This window comes from Phocoena sinus, chromosome 9, assembly GCF_008692025.1.
Source record: "Phocoena sinus isolate mPhoSin1 chromosome 9, mPhoSin1.pri, whole genome shotgun sequence".
NCBI classification, from domain to species: domain Eukaryota; kingdom Metazoa; phylum Chordata; class Mammalia; order Artiodactyla; family Phocoenidae; genus Phocoena; species Phocoena sinus.
The window spans coordinates 13,638,469-13,657,283 of record NC_045771.1 but is presented as its reverse complement, the minus strand read 5'-3'; the positions used below and the strand labels follow the sequence as shown (position 1 = coordinate 13,657,283).

The 18,815-nt window shown below is 43.0% G+C and overlaps 1 protein-coding gene across 4 annotated transcripts in view; it reads right to left on the bottom strand.

The window, feature by feature from the left end:
* Window positions 1-8,151: 8,151 nt before the first annotated feature.
* The window catches only part of MKRN1 (makorin ring finger protein 1), a 28,883-nt gene continuing 18,219 nt past the window's right edge, over window positions 8,152-18,815 (bottom strand). For 2 of the 4 annotated variants that reach the window (XM_032643271.1, XM_032643272.1), the window contains 6 exons: window positions 15,727-15,956; window positions 14,733-14,959; window positions 11,779-11,993; window positions 10,918-11,028; window positions 10,222-10,360; window positions 8,154-9,865 (listed from right to left, as the gene is read on the bottom strand). In XM_032643271.1, coding sequence (XP_032499162.1) covers window positions 9,653-9,865; window positions 10,222-10,360; window positions 10,918-11,028; window positions 11,779-11,993; window positions 14,733-14,959; window positions 15,727-15,956 — 1,135 coding nt within the window. In that variant the 3' untranslated portion in view covers window positions 8,154-9,652. Of the gene's footprint in view, window positions 9,866-10,221; window positions 10,361-10,917; window positions 11,029-11,778; window positions 11,994-14,732; window positions 14,960-15,726; window positions 15,957-18,815 lie in introns of all 4 variants that reach the window. The other 2 variants (XM_032643269.1, XM_032643270.1) reach the window with 2 other exon arrangements.

Here is an 18,815-nt window from a genome sequence, read left to right as displayed (position 1 = left end):
AATACACTCACCGCAAGATAAACTCACAAACATACATTTCAATATCCTTCGAAGTAAAGTAGTGCAGCTCTCTCTATAAAAGAAGCTGAAGGGGGACTCCCCTGGTGGCACGATGGTTAAGAATCCGCCTGCCAATGCAGGAGACACAGGTTCATGCCCTGGTCTGGGAAAATCCCACATGCTGCGGAGCAGCTGAGCCCGTGCGCCACAACTACTGAAGCCCACGTGCCTAGAACACAAGAGAAGCCACCGCAGTGAGAAGCCTGCACACCACAGCACAGTAGATCCTGCTTGCCGCAGCTACAGAAAGCCTGCACACAGCAAGGAAGACCCAACGCAGCCAAAATAAACAAATAAATAAATTTATATAAAAAAATAAAAAGCTGAAGGGGCGAGGAGGCAGTGGGGAAGGGGCAGGGTAGAGAAAGGGTAGCAGGTTGGGTGGATTGCGCAAGTCCTGTTTAACTGTGGGGGAATTACGGAGGAGCTGTGCCTGAAATACACCCAGCCCAGGCTGAATGCTCTGCCTTTTGAACAGGGATGATGTAGAAACTCCAGTTCCATCATATGTAAGGTGACGTGGCTGATCCAGGGCAAACCAGGCTGGCTTCCACCAGCCATTACGACCCAAGGCTTAGATTGAAAGGATGCGGAAGGACTCGGCCAGCGGTACACATCGCAGCTCCCCGCAGGTCGCTTGTAAACCTCCAGATGATTGAGAAGAGGTTCTGGGGATTCATATCACCAAAGGCAATAACAGTGCCTGCTTAATTTCTTTTTATTTTCAATAATATCAGTATAATCTGTTCAAGAGCCTGTGATCAATTATTGAATGAACATGTGTAGATTTTACAATTCACAAACGATTCACTAGTTGGTTTACCACCAGCAGAAGGGGAGCTGCTCAAGTGTTTTTGACATCCTACAGTTTCTTTTGTGTTTATTCTTAACCATATATTGTTTAATTTATACCTAAAAATAATTGCCAAAGACTGGAATGCCAGGAATGCCGAAATTAAAGTACAAGTTAATAAACAGTACAGAATAGGTGGTAATTCTGCAAAATCAACCAAAGTTTGCTCTTCACCTGAATAGAAGAAGTTTCCTTTACCTATCATTTAGACTTGCATTTACTTATTCTTTTTTTTTTTTTTTTTTACTTATTCTTACATAGTGTATCAAGATGTCTCTAGAACTTGAAAAACCAACATTTAAAAGAGATCGTAGGGACTTCCCTGGCGGCGCAGTGGTTGAGAATCCGCCTGCCAATGCAGGGGACACGGGTTCAAGCCCTGGTCCAGGAAGAGCCCGTGCTCTGCAACGAGAAGCCACCGCAACGAGAAGCCTGCACACCACAATCAAGAGTAGCCCCCGCTCGCCACAACTAGAGAAAGCCCGTGCGCAGCAACGAAGACCTAACGCAGCCAAAAATAAATAAATAAATTTATTAAAAAAATAAAAGAGATCATACAGTGATAATTATATTCAATCAGTTTTTCATTTTGGGGCAATAAAAATTATCCACACATGATGTGTTAATTTTTAGAAAGTCACTTATGAATAGCAGCCTGAAACCTCATCTAATTTAGAAATGAAACTTCAATTACAAAAATAAAATTTATGGGCTTCCCTGGTGGCGCAGTGGTTGAGAGTCTGCCTGCTGACGCAGGGCACACAGGTTCGTGCCCCGGTCCGGGAGGATCCCACATGCCACAGAGAGGCTGCGCCCGTGAGCCATGGCCGCTGAGCCTGCGCTCCGCAACGGGAGAGGCCCGCGTGCTGCAAAAAAACAAGCTCTCACAATGAGGGACTTCCCTGGCAGTCCAGTGGTTAGGACTCTGGGCTCTCACTGCCGAGGGCCTGGGTTCAATCCCTGGTCAGGGAAGGTCAGGGAACTGCTGCATGGAGAGGCCAAAAAAAAAGAGCTCTCACAATGAGAAAGTAGGAGAGAATTAGTTGATGGCTGGAAACGACCAAAGGTTTTTTAAATATTGGGAAGACTACTTCTAGGTATTTAGATTCAGGAATTCTTCATGGATTGTGTGAGACAGTACTGCTAATAATAATGAAAACCTGAAAATAATCTTCAACAATAGGGGATTATTACATAAATTCTACACAACTTTTAAAGGTGTGGTAACTACTATATATAAAATAGATAACTAATAAGGACCTACTGTGTATAGCACAGGGAACTCTACTCAGTACTCTGTAATGGCCTACATGGGAAAAGAATCTAAAAAAGAGTGGATATATGTGTATGTATTACTAATTCACTTTGCTCTACACCTGAAACTAACACAACATTGTAAATGAACTATACTCAAAAAAAAAAATTTGTGGTATCATTGTTTAATGGGGTGAAAAATGTTCAACAAGAGGGTAAATAAAAGATTAAAGAGGGACTTCCTTGGTGGCCCAGTGGATAAGAATCCGCCTGCCAATGCAGGGGACACGGGTTCGAGCCCTGGTCTGGGAAGAACCCACATGCCGCGGAGCAGCTAAGCCCGTGCGTCACAACTACTGCGCCTGCGCCTTAGAGCTCACGAGCCGCAGCTACCGAGGCCCGCAACAAGAGAAGCCACAGCAATGAGAAGTCCGTGCACCGCAACAAAGCGTAGCCCCTGCTCGCCGCAACTAGAGAAAGCCCGGGCGCAGCAATGAAGACTCAACGCAGCCAAAAATAAATAAAATTAAATCTTAAAAAAAAAAAGATTAAAGAAAAAGTGTGATTGTTACAAGCAAAAAAGTATAGATGTACACAGAAAGAAAACTACAGACGATATAACTAGAAGGATATAAACCAACATGCTATTCCTGGATATATTAGTTTTCTATTACTGCATAACAAATTGCTCCAAACTTAGTGGTTTAAAACAACACGTTTATTATCTCATAGCCTCTGTAGGTTTCTGTAGATGTGCAGGCACAGCTTAGGTGGATTCTCTGCTCAGTCTCACCAGGCTGAAAGCAAGGTGTCAGGCAGGGCTGTGGTTTTCATCTGGGTCTCAGGTTCTTCTTCCAAACTCACTGGTGGTTGGCAGAATTCATTTTCTGTGGTTGTAGGACCGAGGTCCTTGTTTTCCTGTCAGTTCTTTTTTGTTTGTTTCAGCTGTGCTGGCTGGGTCTTCGTTGCTGCGTGTGGGCTTTCTCTAGTTGCGGCGAGCGGGGGCTACACTTTGTTCCAGTACGTGGGCTTCGCATTGCGGTGGCTTCTCTTGTTGCGGAGCACAGGCTCTAGAGCACAGGCTCAGTAGTTGTGGCGCACGGGCTTAGTTGCTCCACGGCATGTGGGATCTTCCTGGACCAGAGCTCGAGCCTGTGTCCCCTGCATGGGCAGGCAGATTCTTAGCCACTGCGCCACAAGCGAAGCCCCTTCCTGTCAGCTCTTAAAGGCTGCTTGCAGTTCCTTGCCACACGGTCCCCACAGGCAATCACGACATGTGTGTTTGCTTTCAGCCAGGCCAGCTGGAGCATCTCTCGCCACTTTCCCTTTGGCAACCAGCCAGTGAAAACTACTTTGATTCACCTTATTAGGTCAGACCTACCCAGGATAAGGTCTCTTTTGCATTATAATGGAACATAATCACAGGAGTGATATCTCCCATCATACAAGTTCCATCCACTCAAAGGGGATGGTATGATATCTGAGCAAGGGTCATTCTAGAGTTTTACCTATCACATTGGGTTCTTTGGGTTTAAAACTTTATTCTTTATGATTTCCTGTTACATTTGTTTAATAAAAAATGTTATTAATAGAAACCTGTGAATAGTTATCATGTAAATGAACACTGTCCCTTAATTTCAGTGCCCGTTTGCCTTTCCTTTTATAATTGTGTTGGTACCAAAATTTGTAATGCACCTGTATCTCAAGCTGCAGTCCACAGACTACTGTCTCTGGAAATGACCTTTAGAGTCCCTAAGACTGTAGGTTATGACAGCAGTGTTTTCGGAACTTTGACTATAATCCATGTTAAGAAACACAATTTACATTTCTACCCGGTAAGTAAAACGTGTCCTTATCACATGAGATGCACTCTGACATAAATATACCATTCATTTGCTTAAAATGTTGCTTGTGGCCCATAAATTGTTCTCCCCATCCATGAATGGGTTACAACCTGCAGCGAATAACACTGCTCTGGAGCGGAGGTTCCATGTCTCTGCTACTCCTTTACTCCTTTATACCAGCAGTATGATTAGCAAGCAAGCCACCTAAATGCACTGATCATCTCAGACACTTAGACTAGATTATAAGCTAGAGAGGGTAAGAGTTGTGTTTTGCCTATCTTTGAAGTCTGCAGGGTTTAAACAAAGCATATCCTCTGTAAGAAACTAAATTTCTTACATTTGAATCTCCTAATGCAAGTAAACAGAACTAGAATAATGACCAAAAAAATCACTCCCCCCAAACCTTGAGGCTTAGGACTCCACAGTGTCAAGAGAGAACAGCTGTTCAAGTCACAAAGGCCAACTGAGGGGATGGTGGTGAGGAAAAGTGTAAATCTGTTACTCAAGTCACCCAGAAAAGTGAGCTGTACCCAGAAAGGAAGCAAATGGCAGCAGATCTGTGTAGACCCAGACGTGGAGTCCAAAGCTACAAGGCTTCCACGGACACACTGCCTGCTGGACACTGGGCTAGTTAACGCCTGCACCTTGGTGTTCTAATTTGCAAAATGAGACAAAAACTGGCCTTAACTACTTACAGGCTTGTGAGGATCAGTTAAGAAAGCTCGAGGGCTTCCCTGGTGGCGCAGTGGTTGGGAGTCCGCCTGCCAATGCAGGGGACGCGGGTTCGTGCCCCGGTCCGGGAAGATCCCACATGCCTCGGAGCGGCTGGGCCCGTGAGCCATGGCCGCTGAGCCTGCGCTCCGCAACAGGAGAGGCCACAACAGTGAGAGGCCCACATACCGCAAAAAAAAAAAAAGTAAAGAAAAGAAAGCTCGCAAAGTGCCTTATAAAGCATCGTGCAAGTTCTCCCATGATGAGTGTTATGGCTAGGTGGCACGGACTTCAAATTATGGCACAGATGGCCCAATAATGTGCAAGTGGCTTCAGAAGAGTGACAGCTGAGGTCCCTGTGGGACAGGATTCTGGGGGTGCAGTGACTTCAGGGGAGGGCTAAGTTCTGGTTAGGCTAAGAAGAGGACCGGTTGGGTGTGTCACATTTTACTAAAGTACTGAAACTTAGCAAGATCATCTTGATATATTAGGGCAATCCAATATTATCCCTATAAATGTTACCGACACACTTGCATTGATATTCTTTTCTAAAAGGAAAGAAACTGTTGTAGCTAAGATAGTAAACTGGGCATATCCTGCAGGGTATCGACTGCCACTGATGGTAGGGTTCAGTACGAGGTATCATATGTTCTGCTCTGCCGGCTTCACGGCTTCAGCACGTGTCTTTTGGTCTGAGGGGTGGTGCCCTTTTCCCGCCTTTCAGGTCTCAGCTCAGATGAGCTCTCCCTGGCCAGAGACGGGCCAGGCCTTCCATTGAAAGCTCTCATTTTACACCTTTATAGTAGTTATCATAATTTATAATTACCAAAAATAATCACACAATGGGACTTCCCTGGCAGTCCAGCAGTTAAGACTCCACACTTCCACTGCAGGGGGCACAGGTTCCATCCCTGGCTGGGGAACTAAGATGCTGCATGCCGTGTGTTGTGGCAAACAAATAAATAAATAACACAAATATCTCTAACTCCATTAAGAAAAGGACTACAACTATTGTGATTAGGATATCTCACGCTAGGCTACATCGGCAAAGAAACAAAACAAAATAGACTCGCAAATCTCAGCGCATCTCTTGTTCATGCAAAATCTGATTTGGGGTGGAGGGGTTCTCTTCTCCAGTGACCTGGGGACTCAGGATCCCTCTACCTGGTAACTGCCGATTCAGCGGGGGGCGGGGCGGGGGGGGGGGCTTTCAACATCTCCTTGGCAGGAGGAGGGATGGAGGAGGCATGCAGCACGTGGTCTGCGTCAGTCACATGGTAGCAATTCAACTAAAGTCCTTCCTACATGTTTAAAAACTGTAGTACAAAATCTCATTCTTCTAAAAGAAATTACATATTTTCATTAGTAGTATTTATCACCAAAAATTAGGCAAAAAAGCAAGTAAAGTTTGTAATAATGCTTTTCCTACTAATCATGTCTGTATATGATGTATCAATTTTAAAAGATAAAGTTTATTTATGTTTGTTCATCAGTACAACTTACTTGATCACCTTACAACTTACTTTCCACTGGATTACCTTGAATGGAGGTGCCTAAAAAGTATTGTAAACATAAATGAATATTTTAAATACTGAAAGTCTTTTACTTAGATTTCTGTATAAAATGACAACTCATTTCTTTAAACAGATGATTTCAACACAGGACTGGTTGTTACGCTGGGACAACATGAAGATCCAGAATTTCAGAGGCTTTTCACCCCCCAGCTGGCGTCCCATGCCCCTCAGAGGTCAGCTGAGCGTTTGCCCCACCTCTCCCTGCAGTGTGACCCAGGCCGGTGGAAACGCCACTTCTTCAGAAATCACGCGTGGCCACAGGCAAGTGGAGAATGAGGAAAACCACGGACCGACTGACTCTTAACTTTCACCTGGAAATGATATTTGTCACTTCCGCTCACATTTCATCAGCTCACGGAAGTTAGATGGGCTTTGCCACTGTACCGCGCACCCAGAAAGCCGACTTGGACATTTGAAGAGCGTGAATAACGACGACTACAAATACCTTTATCAACAGCATACCTCCTCCCTCCCTCCCCCAAATCTTCGGCAGTATTTGCTTCACTTTTCCTCCAACCTTTAAAAAAAATAATCTGTGAATGTCCACAGGAGTTAGTCACAGATGTAAACATCACTTATTGTTGTGTGGTGGCAGGAAAGACGTTGAGATGGTAGTTTTGTGCAAATGGGAAAGAAGTTTCACCGGTGGTCCCCCAACCGTGTGCAATCGGCAAGCACACAGAAAGAGCTCACTTTCGATGTAGGCAGTGACCAGGCAGCAATACGCATTAAGGACAGGCTTATACATAAGCTTCCACTGCCTTTTCTGAGACACAAAGAAAGCTGCTCCAAACATCAACCCACCTAAACTCCAGCAGTAAGCCATTATCACCACCTGGGTCACGCCTAGACCATTCTCCCCACCAGACTCAGACATGCTGCCAACGGCGCAGCTCCTGATGAGCCTCTTCCTACTTTCTGGACACCAAAAAAACCAGAGGCTTGAGTCTCTGGCCCGGCTCAGATCCCCAACACTTCCACCTCGCCTCAGGCTTTCCAGCACCCCTCTGGGAGTACATGCGGTCCCCAGCAAGGCCTCAGCAGCAGCAGCTGAAGGTGAACTTTGGGCACTTCTGGAAGGGAGCAGCTTCAGCTAAAAATCCACCAGAAGGGAGCTTACAGGAACAGACTCCTCAGTGGACCTTCAGCTATGACCATGACTACAATAAGTTGCAATACACACAACCCTAGATGTGGAGACATTTTCAATAGCATTAATTCTTAATATAGATATTACAACTATTAATTCTTAATTATAGATACTAAATTATTTTACAAATAGACACTGTAAAAAGGTTACTGAAGGTCTTCCATTGGAGTGGTGGAAGGGTTTTTATTTTAATAATAAAAAATTTACATAGGGAATTCCCTGGTGGTCCGGTGGTTAGGACTCCACACTTTCACTGCTGAGGGTCCGGGGTTGGATCCCCTGGTCAGGGAACTAAGATCCCACAAGCGACGCGGCACGGTCAAAAGGAAAAAAAAAAAAAATCACGTACTAGAATTAGGAACAAAAACACCGTTATTTGCGGGTCTGAAGCAGGTTCAACCAGCACATGGCAACAGAAACTGTCAGTGCCACTGTCCAACAAAGAAGGCCTAAGGGTTAGTCTTAAAAATCCTAAAAAGAAGTTTGATGATCCCAGCTGGTAAGGTTTTCCTCTTTATCTCTTTCTCTCTCAAACATTTCTCACAGGCTAGATGTTTTAGGAAAGGTGTCAACTTTTCTCAATGAACCTATATCCACAGAAATTTGACTAACTGATGAACTGATCCAAGAGGTGATGAAAGAAAAAAATATGCTTTGACATCTGCACATTTCAAAATGGCTCATTACACAAAACAGAAAGCCAAATTATGGGTTTTTAAAATTGTTTTATTTGGGAAAAGTGCGTCTTACAAAAGGGCAGCTGCAAAATACAGAGACCTCTGCAACAATTACTTGTTTTTGCTTAACGTGAAAGAATGAGTGGTATCCAAGGAATCAAAGCAGTAGATGGACATATCAGGGGCATCTCCAAGTTATTTTCAGGAAATAGAGCAACAGAACGCAAATTTATAATTTCTGATCAAGGAATTCTTCTAACAATTTAACTTTAGCTTATCTCGTGGATTACCACCTCTCCGTCCCCTTTTAGTGGAAAAGCAGGACTTACTACTGCAAACCAATTACTCCACTACAGGAAACACCTTAGAACATAGTTGTGAATCACACCTGTCTAGCTGCAAAGCTCAGGGATGGAATGAGGCAAACACCCACAAAAACGAACAGAAAAACCCGACAACAAAACCCCTCAAATGAGGACAAAGGTTTGTCAAAAAGTGCCTGGACTAGAAAGTCTAGGAGATCATAAAACATTAAATACAACTGTGTAACTGAGACCCAGTTTGTGTTAATACATGAGACAACCAGATAGTTTGAACTTCTATGGCTAAGCCCATTTCCCTATTTATAGAGACAGAGCTAGCCCTGCTCTATTAACAGCTACCAATATACTGCTTTGTCCTTTAAGATCTATTTGCCAAACGAGGCTGAAACCACTAAACTTGAGTTTGTCCACTAAGGCTACAGACACTGCATCTATGCAGGGATGAGAAGAAGCTTGTTACACACTCACACGTACCAAGTCTATCAGCCCTTGGGAGTCAACTTCCAACTCTGCATTTATTTTATTCCACTATATCTTTATATGTGTTCTTTCACAATTTTCCTATCAGGCTAAACACAGTAAAAATCTCAGCACAGTCGCACCTGGTTCTGGTTACCCAGCAGTAGTACTTGCGTGCAATTAAACAAGAGACCAAAACCACAGAACAAGTGCCCAGGGTGGGGATTACAGGGCAGGGAACAGACATAAAAACACAGATGTGCAGAATTCACCAGAAACCTCAAGCATCCGCCTAAGTCTATAGCAGAAGGCTACGTGCCACAGTTCAGATCCTTCAGCTATCACCCCAATTCTTGGACCCCACAGCAGGGCCAATGCTGTTACTTTTGAACCTGGGGTCCTCAAAAGTGAGTACTGCAAATCCAGAAATGCTGCCCTTGAACTGTGTGAATCTGGCTGAAAACAGATGACGCAACAAACCTACACTCTAACTGTCTGACAGTTAAATTCATGTTACAAAAAAAACTAACTTTAAGATTTATTTTTGTAACTTTTTTAAACAGAGAAAACAACATACTCCTTGGGGAAAGGTGAGGGATTGAGAAGACAGGCCCTGGGTAAAACTTATTACGACAGCACCTGGAGTTGAGAGGCCTGCCTAGAGGAGAACCACGGGCGCTGCCGCCACAAGCGGGGACGGCTGCTGTCTGAGGCTCAGCAGACCAGTTCACACGCCCCGCAAAGCTGCTATAGATCCAAGTCATAAAAATCTTCCAGCTCATCGTGAAACAAGTCCCACTCGTCTTCAGAGTCCGTCAGGTCGTCGTCCCCACCTGCAGCCAAAAGCATAAGCAACATCTCGCCCAGCTCGAAGGTGACAACCTCTTCGTCGTCGTTGTCGAAGGGGTTGCCGTGCTCTCTTTCCTCAATGAGCTCCCAGAAGTGGTTCCTTCGTTGGGCCTGTAAAAAACAGGGCCGTGATAGGGATGGCACTGCCGAGTAGCATCTTCTATTCTCTTGTTTCTAAGGCAAAACGTCCAGCACACCAGAGGGCATGACGAACCAGACTTCTTATTTAGGGTTTCGACTTTACCAATTCCTCCCCTCTGGTTACTTGAGGCCAACAGCTTAGTCTAGAGCTTTAAGCATTCTAGTTTCTCCTCTCACAGCCCTCCCAGTTTGCCGAAGTTGGTTTCCTCCTTTAATGCTCTAGTCTCGTTCCCAGTGTTAATCTTCTCCTTCCCCTACCCCAATCTGTGCGGGACTCAACTGAGAGTGTGGTAGTTCCCCTCCTTTAAAAAAACAGTGAGAGTTACCCGGCATCTGCTTGATGTTCCCACTTTCTGTCTTTGTGGCTCCTCTCTACGGCCATCAGGGTACGCATGCTTGTAAAAACAGTTCCCTCCAAATGGACAGCTCCCGCGTCCTTCATCAAAATACCTGCACGCCTTGTTGCTGGAAAGGAAAATATCGCAACCCTTATTCACAGTGGATTTCAGGTCTGTACTTGACTATCATCCAGGGTTTCTTTAAACGGGGAGGGATAGAACTGGTACGTCTGTTTACATCCCTTCCCAAGGTGTGTTCTTAAACACGTGTGTGCTATTGCATGAAACACTGACTAGAAACGGAAACTGGTCACGTCTACTGTTTAACAGCCCTAGTACCGCAGATCCAGCAGAGACAAAAACCTTCGAGAAAGCCCACACACAGGAACATAGGACAACTGCAACATGGAATCAGGACAAGGCAGACCCCATTCCTGGGGCTTTAGCTCTCTCAGCAGTGCAGACTTCATCGTAACGCAGCCCTCTGGCGTGCACCCCAAGGACTGTGTTATAGCAAGATACAGAACAGGTTAAGTGTTATCAGCGGTGACAAAATAAACTGTACTGGGAAGTAAAAGAAAGGGTAGGAAGGAGGTAGGAGTATATAATGCAGCACTGTTCTTTTCAAAGTGAACCCAAGCGACGTTGGGATCTTAGGTTGAGAAAAGGCTGCAGTGCTCATACCTCATTGCCTCCTTGTATTTCTGAATGAGTTTCTGCTTCTCTTCTTTCTCCTCCACCCAGTACTCACTTGGAATGACAAAGTTAGATGTGATGCGGCATTCTGGGCAGGACCTGGGAAACAATGAACAGGCTGCAATGCAAATTCCCCTTTACAGGCCCACTCTCCTTCAAGGACACACCCTGGTGTGTCACCTCCAGATTTAAAGACTTAACTGAAAGGCAAATGGGCTTTTCCTGAAAGGGTCCCACACGCTGGTCACACAACTGACCATTTCTTTTGAGGCAAGACAAACTCCTTTATAAATTCAACTCAATGGCTAGCCAGTTCATTAAAAAAAATAATAATAACTTAGGTTAAAAAAAAAAAAGAAGACATTTCACACAGACTCCTTTTTCTTTCGTTTAAATAAATTTATTTCTTGTAACTTTGCTCTGTTTAGATTATGTCGTTTTTGTTCAGTTATGAGAACAATCTTTAAAGGATGGTGGATTATTGGCTAGCTTAATGGATGGAATAGGAAAGTGGAAAATGTAAAATGTCAGGAAACATACATTCAGAGCTAGATAAGTTTGTTCTCTGAACCTAAACTGGCTAATCCATTAAACACAATCTCCTCAGAAAAAAGCACGAAGATTCTACTAACTGATACATACGGTTTCCTCATTCAAATAAAAGTAGATATACCAACTAATCTAGAAGCTAGCTGAAATACAAAGAAGAAATCCCAATTAGAAGAACCCCCAGTTTCAAGATAAAATGCATGCATTTAAATGCGGTCCATCTGGTTGAAAGTTGGCACAAGATACTAAATTCTTCCCCAAAATAGAAAAGCACAAACGAAGACTGGGGAGGAGCCTCACTTTATGATCTTGCTCTCAAATTGCTTAGCACTCCTCCACTTGCGAATACACTTGAGACAGTAGGTGTGGTTGCAGTTGGAGAGGATCCCGAAGCGGCGCTCGCTGGGGTTGGCTTTTTCATAGACCACCTCCATGCAGATCCCACACACCATGTCCTTGCTGCGCTGCACAGCAAACGAGAGCTCCATGTCCTTCTCATGGGCCTCAATGCAAGACTAGAAAAAGTGGAGAGAGGTGCAATCAAGCCATGGAATCACGACAACTTGACAGCTAAAGACTCCCGTGCAGAGAATCAAACAGTCAGTTGAAAAGATAATGTTCCCAATACGACACTGAAAACAGCTTTGCTCACCAGTGAGTACAGGTGCACCGACATCTGGGGACTTCACGATACTATAAAGTCAAACTCTGAGGACTCAACTTCAGGAACTAAAAAATTACCTAATTTTCTCTGTCCTGCAACTCAACCCCTGCTGTTATTCACACTACAGTTTTTCACATTAAGTTTGTTGATTTTACAGGTTTCTAGATGGAAAATGTAATTAGGATTAAGGCTGTAATTTACAACCTATCAGAAAATAAGGGTGAAGGAAACTAACCTTTATTAGGTGACAATTATGTGCCAGGCATATAATTCACATTCAAAATAAAACAGCTTTATTGAGATATAACTTACATCCCATATAATGCATTCATTCAAAGTGTACAATGAAATGGTTTTTGGTATATGCACAGACCTATACCACCATCACCACAATCAATACTAGGACATTTTCATTACCCCAAAGGGAAACTCCAAACCCACAGTAGTCACTTACTTCCCCCACTCAACACCTGTAGCCCTAGGCAACGACAAACCTGTGGACACGCTTATTCAGGACATTTCATATAAATACACGGCCCTCTGTGACTGCCTTTGTTCACTTCGCACATTTTCAAGGTATCTATGGTGGCACAATATATGATTATTTCATTTTCTTTTTCTTGCTGAGTAATATTCCATCGTATGGAGAGACCACAGTTTGTTTTTCCATTTTCAGGTGATGGACATTTTGGTTGTTTCTGCTTTGGGGCTGTTATGAATAGTGCTATGAACACTCATGTACAAGTTTTTGTGTGGACATCACATACTTTTTATTTTAAATGAGGTATAATTTATATAACATTATATTACACATATTTTAATCTCTTAGAAACATGCTAATTATGGGAAATACAAATAAGCAATAGAAAAGTCACCCACAGTCCCATATAACCAGTTATTTTAGTATATATTTTTATCCTTTTCCTAAACCTTTTTTTAAACATCTTTATTGGAGTATAATTGCTTTACAGTGGTATGCTGGTTTCTGCTGTATAACAAAGTGAATCAGTTCTACGTATACATATATCCCCATATCCCCTCCCTTTTGCGTCTCCCTCCCACCCTCCCTTTCCCACCCCTCTAGGTGGTCACAAAGCACCAAGCTGATCTCCCTGTGCTGATATCCCTGTGCTATGCGGCTGCTTCCCACTAGCTACCTATTTTACATTTGGTAGCATATATATGTCCATGCCACTCTCTCACTTCATCCCAGCTTCCCCTTCCCTCTCCCCGTGTCCTCAAGTCCATTCTCTACGTCTGAGTCTTTATTCCTGTCCTGCCCCTAGGTTCTTCAGAACCTTTTTTTCTAGATTCCATATATATGTGTTAGCATACAGTATTTTTTTTCCTCTTTCTGACTTGACTCTGTATGACAGACTCTAGGTCCATCCACCTCACTACAGATAACTCAATTTCGTTTCTTTTTATGGCTGAGTAATATTCCATTGTATATATGTGCCACATCTTCTTTATCCATTCGTCTGTCGATGGACACTTAGGCTTTTTTTTTATTTTTTTTAAAAACAATCCCCTGAAGTAGGCACCGCTCTCCCGAATATATACAGGGGTTGAAACTGCTACATCACACAGCCAATACACTGAGAAGGCAGAGGTCAAACCACACCCCACTGCTTCACCACCACCCACAGCCAAAGTGAGTTTATTAAAAGAGATGATTATGATTAGAAGCAAAATCTGCTCCAATAAATCTAAGGTTTTTAATACAGGGTCTTCCCAACAACAAAAAAAATTCATGCAGCAAATGGGCTTAGGAAACCATAGTTTGAAACCTTCATCCATCGCTGATGAGAATGTAAAACAGTGCAGTCACTGTGGAGAAAGTTTGGCAGTCGCTCAAAATATGAAGCATAGAGTTACCATGTGACCCAGCAACTCTATTCCAAGGTAATCAAGACGTATGTCCACCAAAATTTACACACGAATGTTCATGGCATTATTCATAATAGCTGAAACAACCCAAATGGAAAAACAGTGTTGTACAGCCATACGGAGGACTATTACTCAGCCATGAAAAGGAAGGAAGTACTGATACACACTCTAACACAAATGAATCCTGAGAACATCTTGCTAATCTTTTAGCCAGTCACAAAAGGCCACATATACGAAATGTCCAGAACAGGGAAATCCATAGAGACAGAAAGTAGAACAGTTGTTGCCAGGAGCTGGAGGGAGGGAAGAACGGAGAGCCGTGGAGCTAATGAGCCAGAGGCTTCTTTTCTGGGATAATGAAAATGTCTTAAAATTAGAGAGAACAGTGGCTGCACAACTGCGAGTATATTAAAAACCAATGAAATGTGCATTTTAGAGTAAATTGCATGGAATGTGAATCTCAGAGAAGCTGCTATTTTAAAAAAGAAGAAATAAAAAGGAAAAAGCCTCCAAAGTCTGAGGTTCTAAAGCACAATTTTCTTGATAAAGCAGTCAAGAAGCCTAGGAAGGAGAACATCCCTAACTTAATGATAATCACCATTTAATTCACCAAACGTTTCTTTGAAATGAACTGACAATGTTGTGAAAGGGAAAATATAGTTCTCACACCTATTAACAGAATATCTTCCTTAAGACTTACTTTTATATGTTGTGATCTTTGGGCAGCATCCATTGGATGGAGGACCTGCAGCCCACACATATCACACGAGTCTCCGTGGAGATACACACAGTTCTCCCCATATCGGCACTCTCCCACCGCAGCATAGGGGCAGAGCTGCTTCTTTGTTTCCACTGCAGTTTGCTCCTTCTCTGATTCTTCCTTGGTCACTGAGCCCTGCAGGGGTGCTTCAGTGGAGGAAGGGGCAGCTGAAAACGTTTAAGAGTGTGGTAAAGGTCCAAAACGGATAAGGCAGGTACATGAACTATAAATAAGGTAACTGAGAAACTAACTGAAAAGAAAAAAATGAAAAGAACTTCAATTAAACTCCAAAGCAGTCTATTGAACTAATTCCCTTACTCTTGAAAGAAATGAATTTCTTCTGATACTGACATTTCCAAGATTAGCCTTATTTTTAAATTTTTTAAAAAAACCTTTTTACGTATTTCTTGTGCAACTGTACTGATTAAAGGAGAGAGGTTTGGGACTTCCCCGGTGGCACTGTGGTTAAGAAATCCGCCTGCCAATGCAGGGGACACAGGTTCGATTCCTAGTCCGGGAAGATCCCGCATGCTGCGGAGCAACTAAGTGTGTGTGCCACAACTACTGAGTCTGTGCTCTAGAGCCCGTGCTCCGCAACAAGACAAGCCACCTCAATGAGAAGCCCGCACACCACAATGAACAGTAGCCCCGTGCGCAGCAATGAAGACCCAATGCAGCCAAAAATGAAAAATTTTTAAAAAGAAAAAAAAAGGGAGAGCAAGCGGCTTCAGTTTTTCAAAACATTCTAAATTCATTACTATTGGGATTCCAAAAGTTTCTTTCACTCCATCTGTTAAGTCTTAGGTAACCTAATTTAAGAGGATTAAGATTAGATTAAATATGAAGATTGGAAGCAGGAAGCTTGTGAAAACTCAGCTAATTGATGAACTACTCTCTATCCCCCGGACTTGTTTTTATTCTTCAAAATACTCACTACGGCCACAGTAGGGTTGCCCAGGAACAAACTCAATGGCGTTCACCCAGTCTTCTGAACCCGCTCCTACAGTTGAAAAGTTTGAATTTCTTGCCTCAGCTTCGCCCATATTCACTTCAACAATCGGTCCAACTACTGATGAGAGACTTGAGGAAGCAGCAAGGGCTGACTTTGCAGTTAGATCTGTAGCAGTTGCTTCTTCCTGTTTCAATGGCTTGCTGTGTTCATATCTTAAAAATAAAATAAAACAAAATTTAAAAAGTCGGCAGTCACTGTCTAACCAGAAGCCTCTAGATGGAATATATTCCCTATCCTGTCCTTCGGTTCTTTTCAAACTACTGTGCCTATGAATCACGTGGAAAACTGTTAAAAGGCAGATACCTAATTTCTAAGTCTGGTGCAGCCCGGAGTTTTGCGTGTCTAAGCAGCCCTCACACGTGCCACTGCTGCTGCTCCAGGGAGGGACCAGTGTGAGCAGCAAGGCCATGAACCAGGGGTCAGCAAACTTAGAGTCAAATACACACAGATTCGGGGCTCTGCAGGTCATACTGCCCATGTTACAACTATTCAACCCTGCAGCTGTGGTTCAGAAGTAGCCATAGGGGGCTTCCCTGGTGGCGCAGTGGTTAAGAATCCGCCTGCCAATGCAGGGGACACGGGTTTGAGCCCTGGTCCAGGAAGATCCCACATGCCGTGGAGCAACTAAGCCCGTGCGCCACAATTACTGAGCCTGAGCTCTAGAGCCCGTGAGCCGCAACTACTGAAGCCTGCATGCCTAGAGCCCGTGCGCCGCAACAAGAGAAGCCACCGCAGTGAGAAGCCCGCGCGCCGCAACAAACAGTAGCTCCCGCTTGCCACAACTAGAGAAAGCCCGCGCGCAGCAACAAAGACCCAACACAGCCAAAAATAAATAAATAAAATTAAAAAAAAAAAAAAAAAAAGCAGCCATAGGCATTATCTAAATGACAATGCGTGCTGTGTTCCAGTAAAACTTTACAAAAACAGCCTTTGGTCAGGTTTGCCCTACAGGCCATATAATTCACCTACCCATGCTGTAGAACATCTATTACCCTTCAAATTCCACTCTAATTAGGAGTTTCAGACAGTTGACTACAGTTCCCAGGGCAAGTCTGCTAAAGAGAGTGTGCAGCCAAAATTAACACTGATCAAGAAAGCAAGGCTGACACTCAAATTCAACAAGTAAACACGTGAAACATTTTACCAACACATAAAATTCCCCCAATATTAAAACGCAGAGATGGTATTTACAAAATATGCAGTATGTATTTTCTTTTCCCACATCCATCCATTCACCTAATTTTCTTTTTTAAATTCTTACCCCACGCATCTCCTGATTGCTTTTCATCTGTAAAATTATCATTGACCCTTATCCCCAAATACAGAAAAAAACTGTTTATTTCCTTTAAGAAGCACCTTGCTGCCTGAGAAAATCCTCACAATTCTTTGAGCATTCTATGCCGAGAGATTCACCCAGACACAATAAATTATGAATGCAGTATATAAACTGTGCTACATAGTATGTATCCAGCAGTTGTTGTAATTAATTAGTTAACTGGGCAGTACTAATCATGGATCATCTGTGTTCTAGGTGTCTGGGTTTACATCTAAAGAAGAGGTAAAACTTTAACTAAAGACTGTCCTTTAGCTTATGGCAAACATTTGCTGAGCTGGTCTTTATCCTTATATTATCTCAAATCTTCCTATTTCCTACTCCTGAGCATTAGGTAACCTATTCTGCTTTGCAGTACAAGTAATCTGAGTATCCTGATATCAGCTACAAAAGCCAGTGCGCTTATCCCACAGACTGGAATTATGCCAGCTGAAAATATGCTCTTTCACTTGCACCACCTCACTTCATCATCAAAAAACTCTGAGAAAGTATTCTTTCGTTTTATAGATGACGTGTAAGTAGTGCTCTAGGTCTAATGTGACTCCAAAGCCACCCTGTAAAAGAGAGCAGTCATTAGCCGTATCTAGCTGTTTATACTTAAATAACATTTAAAACTCAGTCCCTTGGTCCTGGCACTAGCTACGTTTTCAAGTGTTCAATAAGTAGTCACACGTAACTAGGGGGTCACCTTTTTGGGCATTCACACTATCACACAAAGTTCTATTAAACAGCACTGCTCTGAAGTTTGTTTCAGAGCCTTAAGGAACCTTAGAAATCTATCCCCAGATCCTCACATTTTAACTGCTTTCACCGCCTTTAAGTTAGAAAAGAACCCAGGTTTCAGAATTAAGACAGGCTCGAATTTAAAATGCCAGCTTCACCAACAGAGAAAGCCTTCAGGGCTTTGGGAAAGCTTTAAAGGATTAAATAAAACTAAATGTCAAGATACATAAAGGGTCTAAGAAATAGGTATGACACCCATATTTTAGTTCTCTTTCTTTCTCCTTTGCCATATTCATTTCAAGAATTTCAGGGTAAATGACTCAAAAAACTACTTAAAAGATAGGACTCGAATGCTTATCACCATCTATCAAATTGCAAATACTACCAAGTTTTTGAAAGGAGTGCATTTTGGTTTTAAGGAAAATTTACCAAGGAATCAATAAGGTATAAATAAAAATTTTGAAAGCACAGAATATTAGCAAGAAAGTTCACATTTGTAAATAGTGCAGAATATATCTATATAAAATACACTTCTGAAGTAAAATTTTGTGAGTAAACGCTAGGAAAGGTAGAGCACAAATAAGAAAGAATAAAGCAAGAAAGAAAAAGACAAAGGCAAAAGCAATACTCCCATTTTGAAAGGAGTTTACTAAAAACTAATGGTTCAGTGAAGCATGGAACTCTTCGTGGAAAAGGGACTGGGCCCCCTACGGCCCTCAAGTCAAACCCAACGGGAGCTAGGAATGGTTTTGGCATTTTTAAATAGTTGGAAAAAAGATAATTTTGTGACACGAAAAGTAATTGAAATTAAAATTTCAAGGACTTCCCTGGGTGGGCCAGTGGTCCTGGGGGGGCCTCTGCACTCCCAATGCAGGGGGCATGGGTTTGATCCCTGGTCGGGGAACTAAGATCCCGTGTGCCACACAGCATGGCCAAAAACAAAATTAAAAATAAA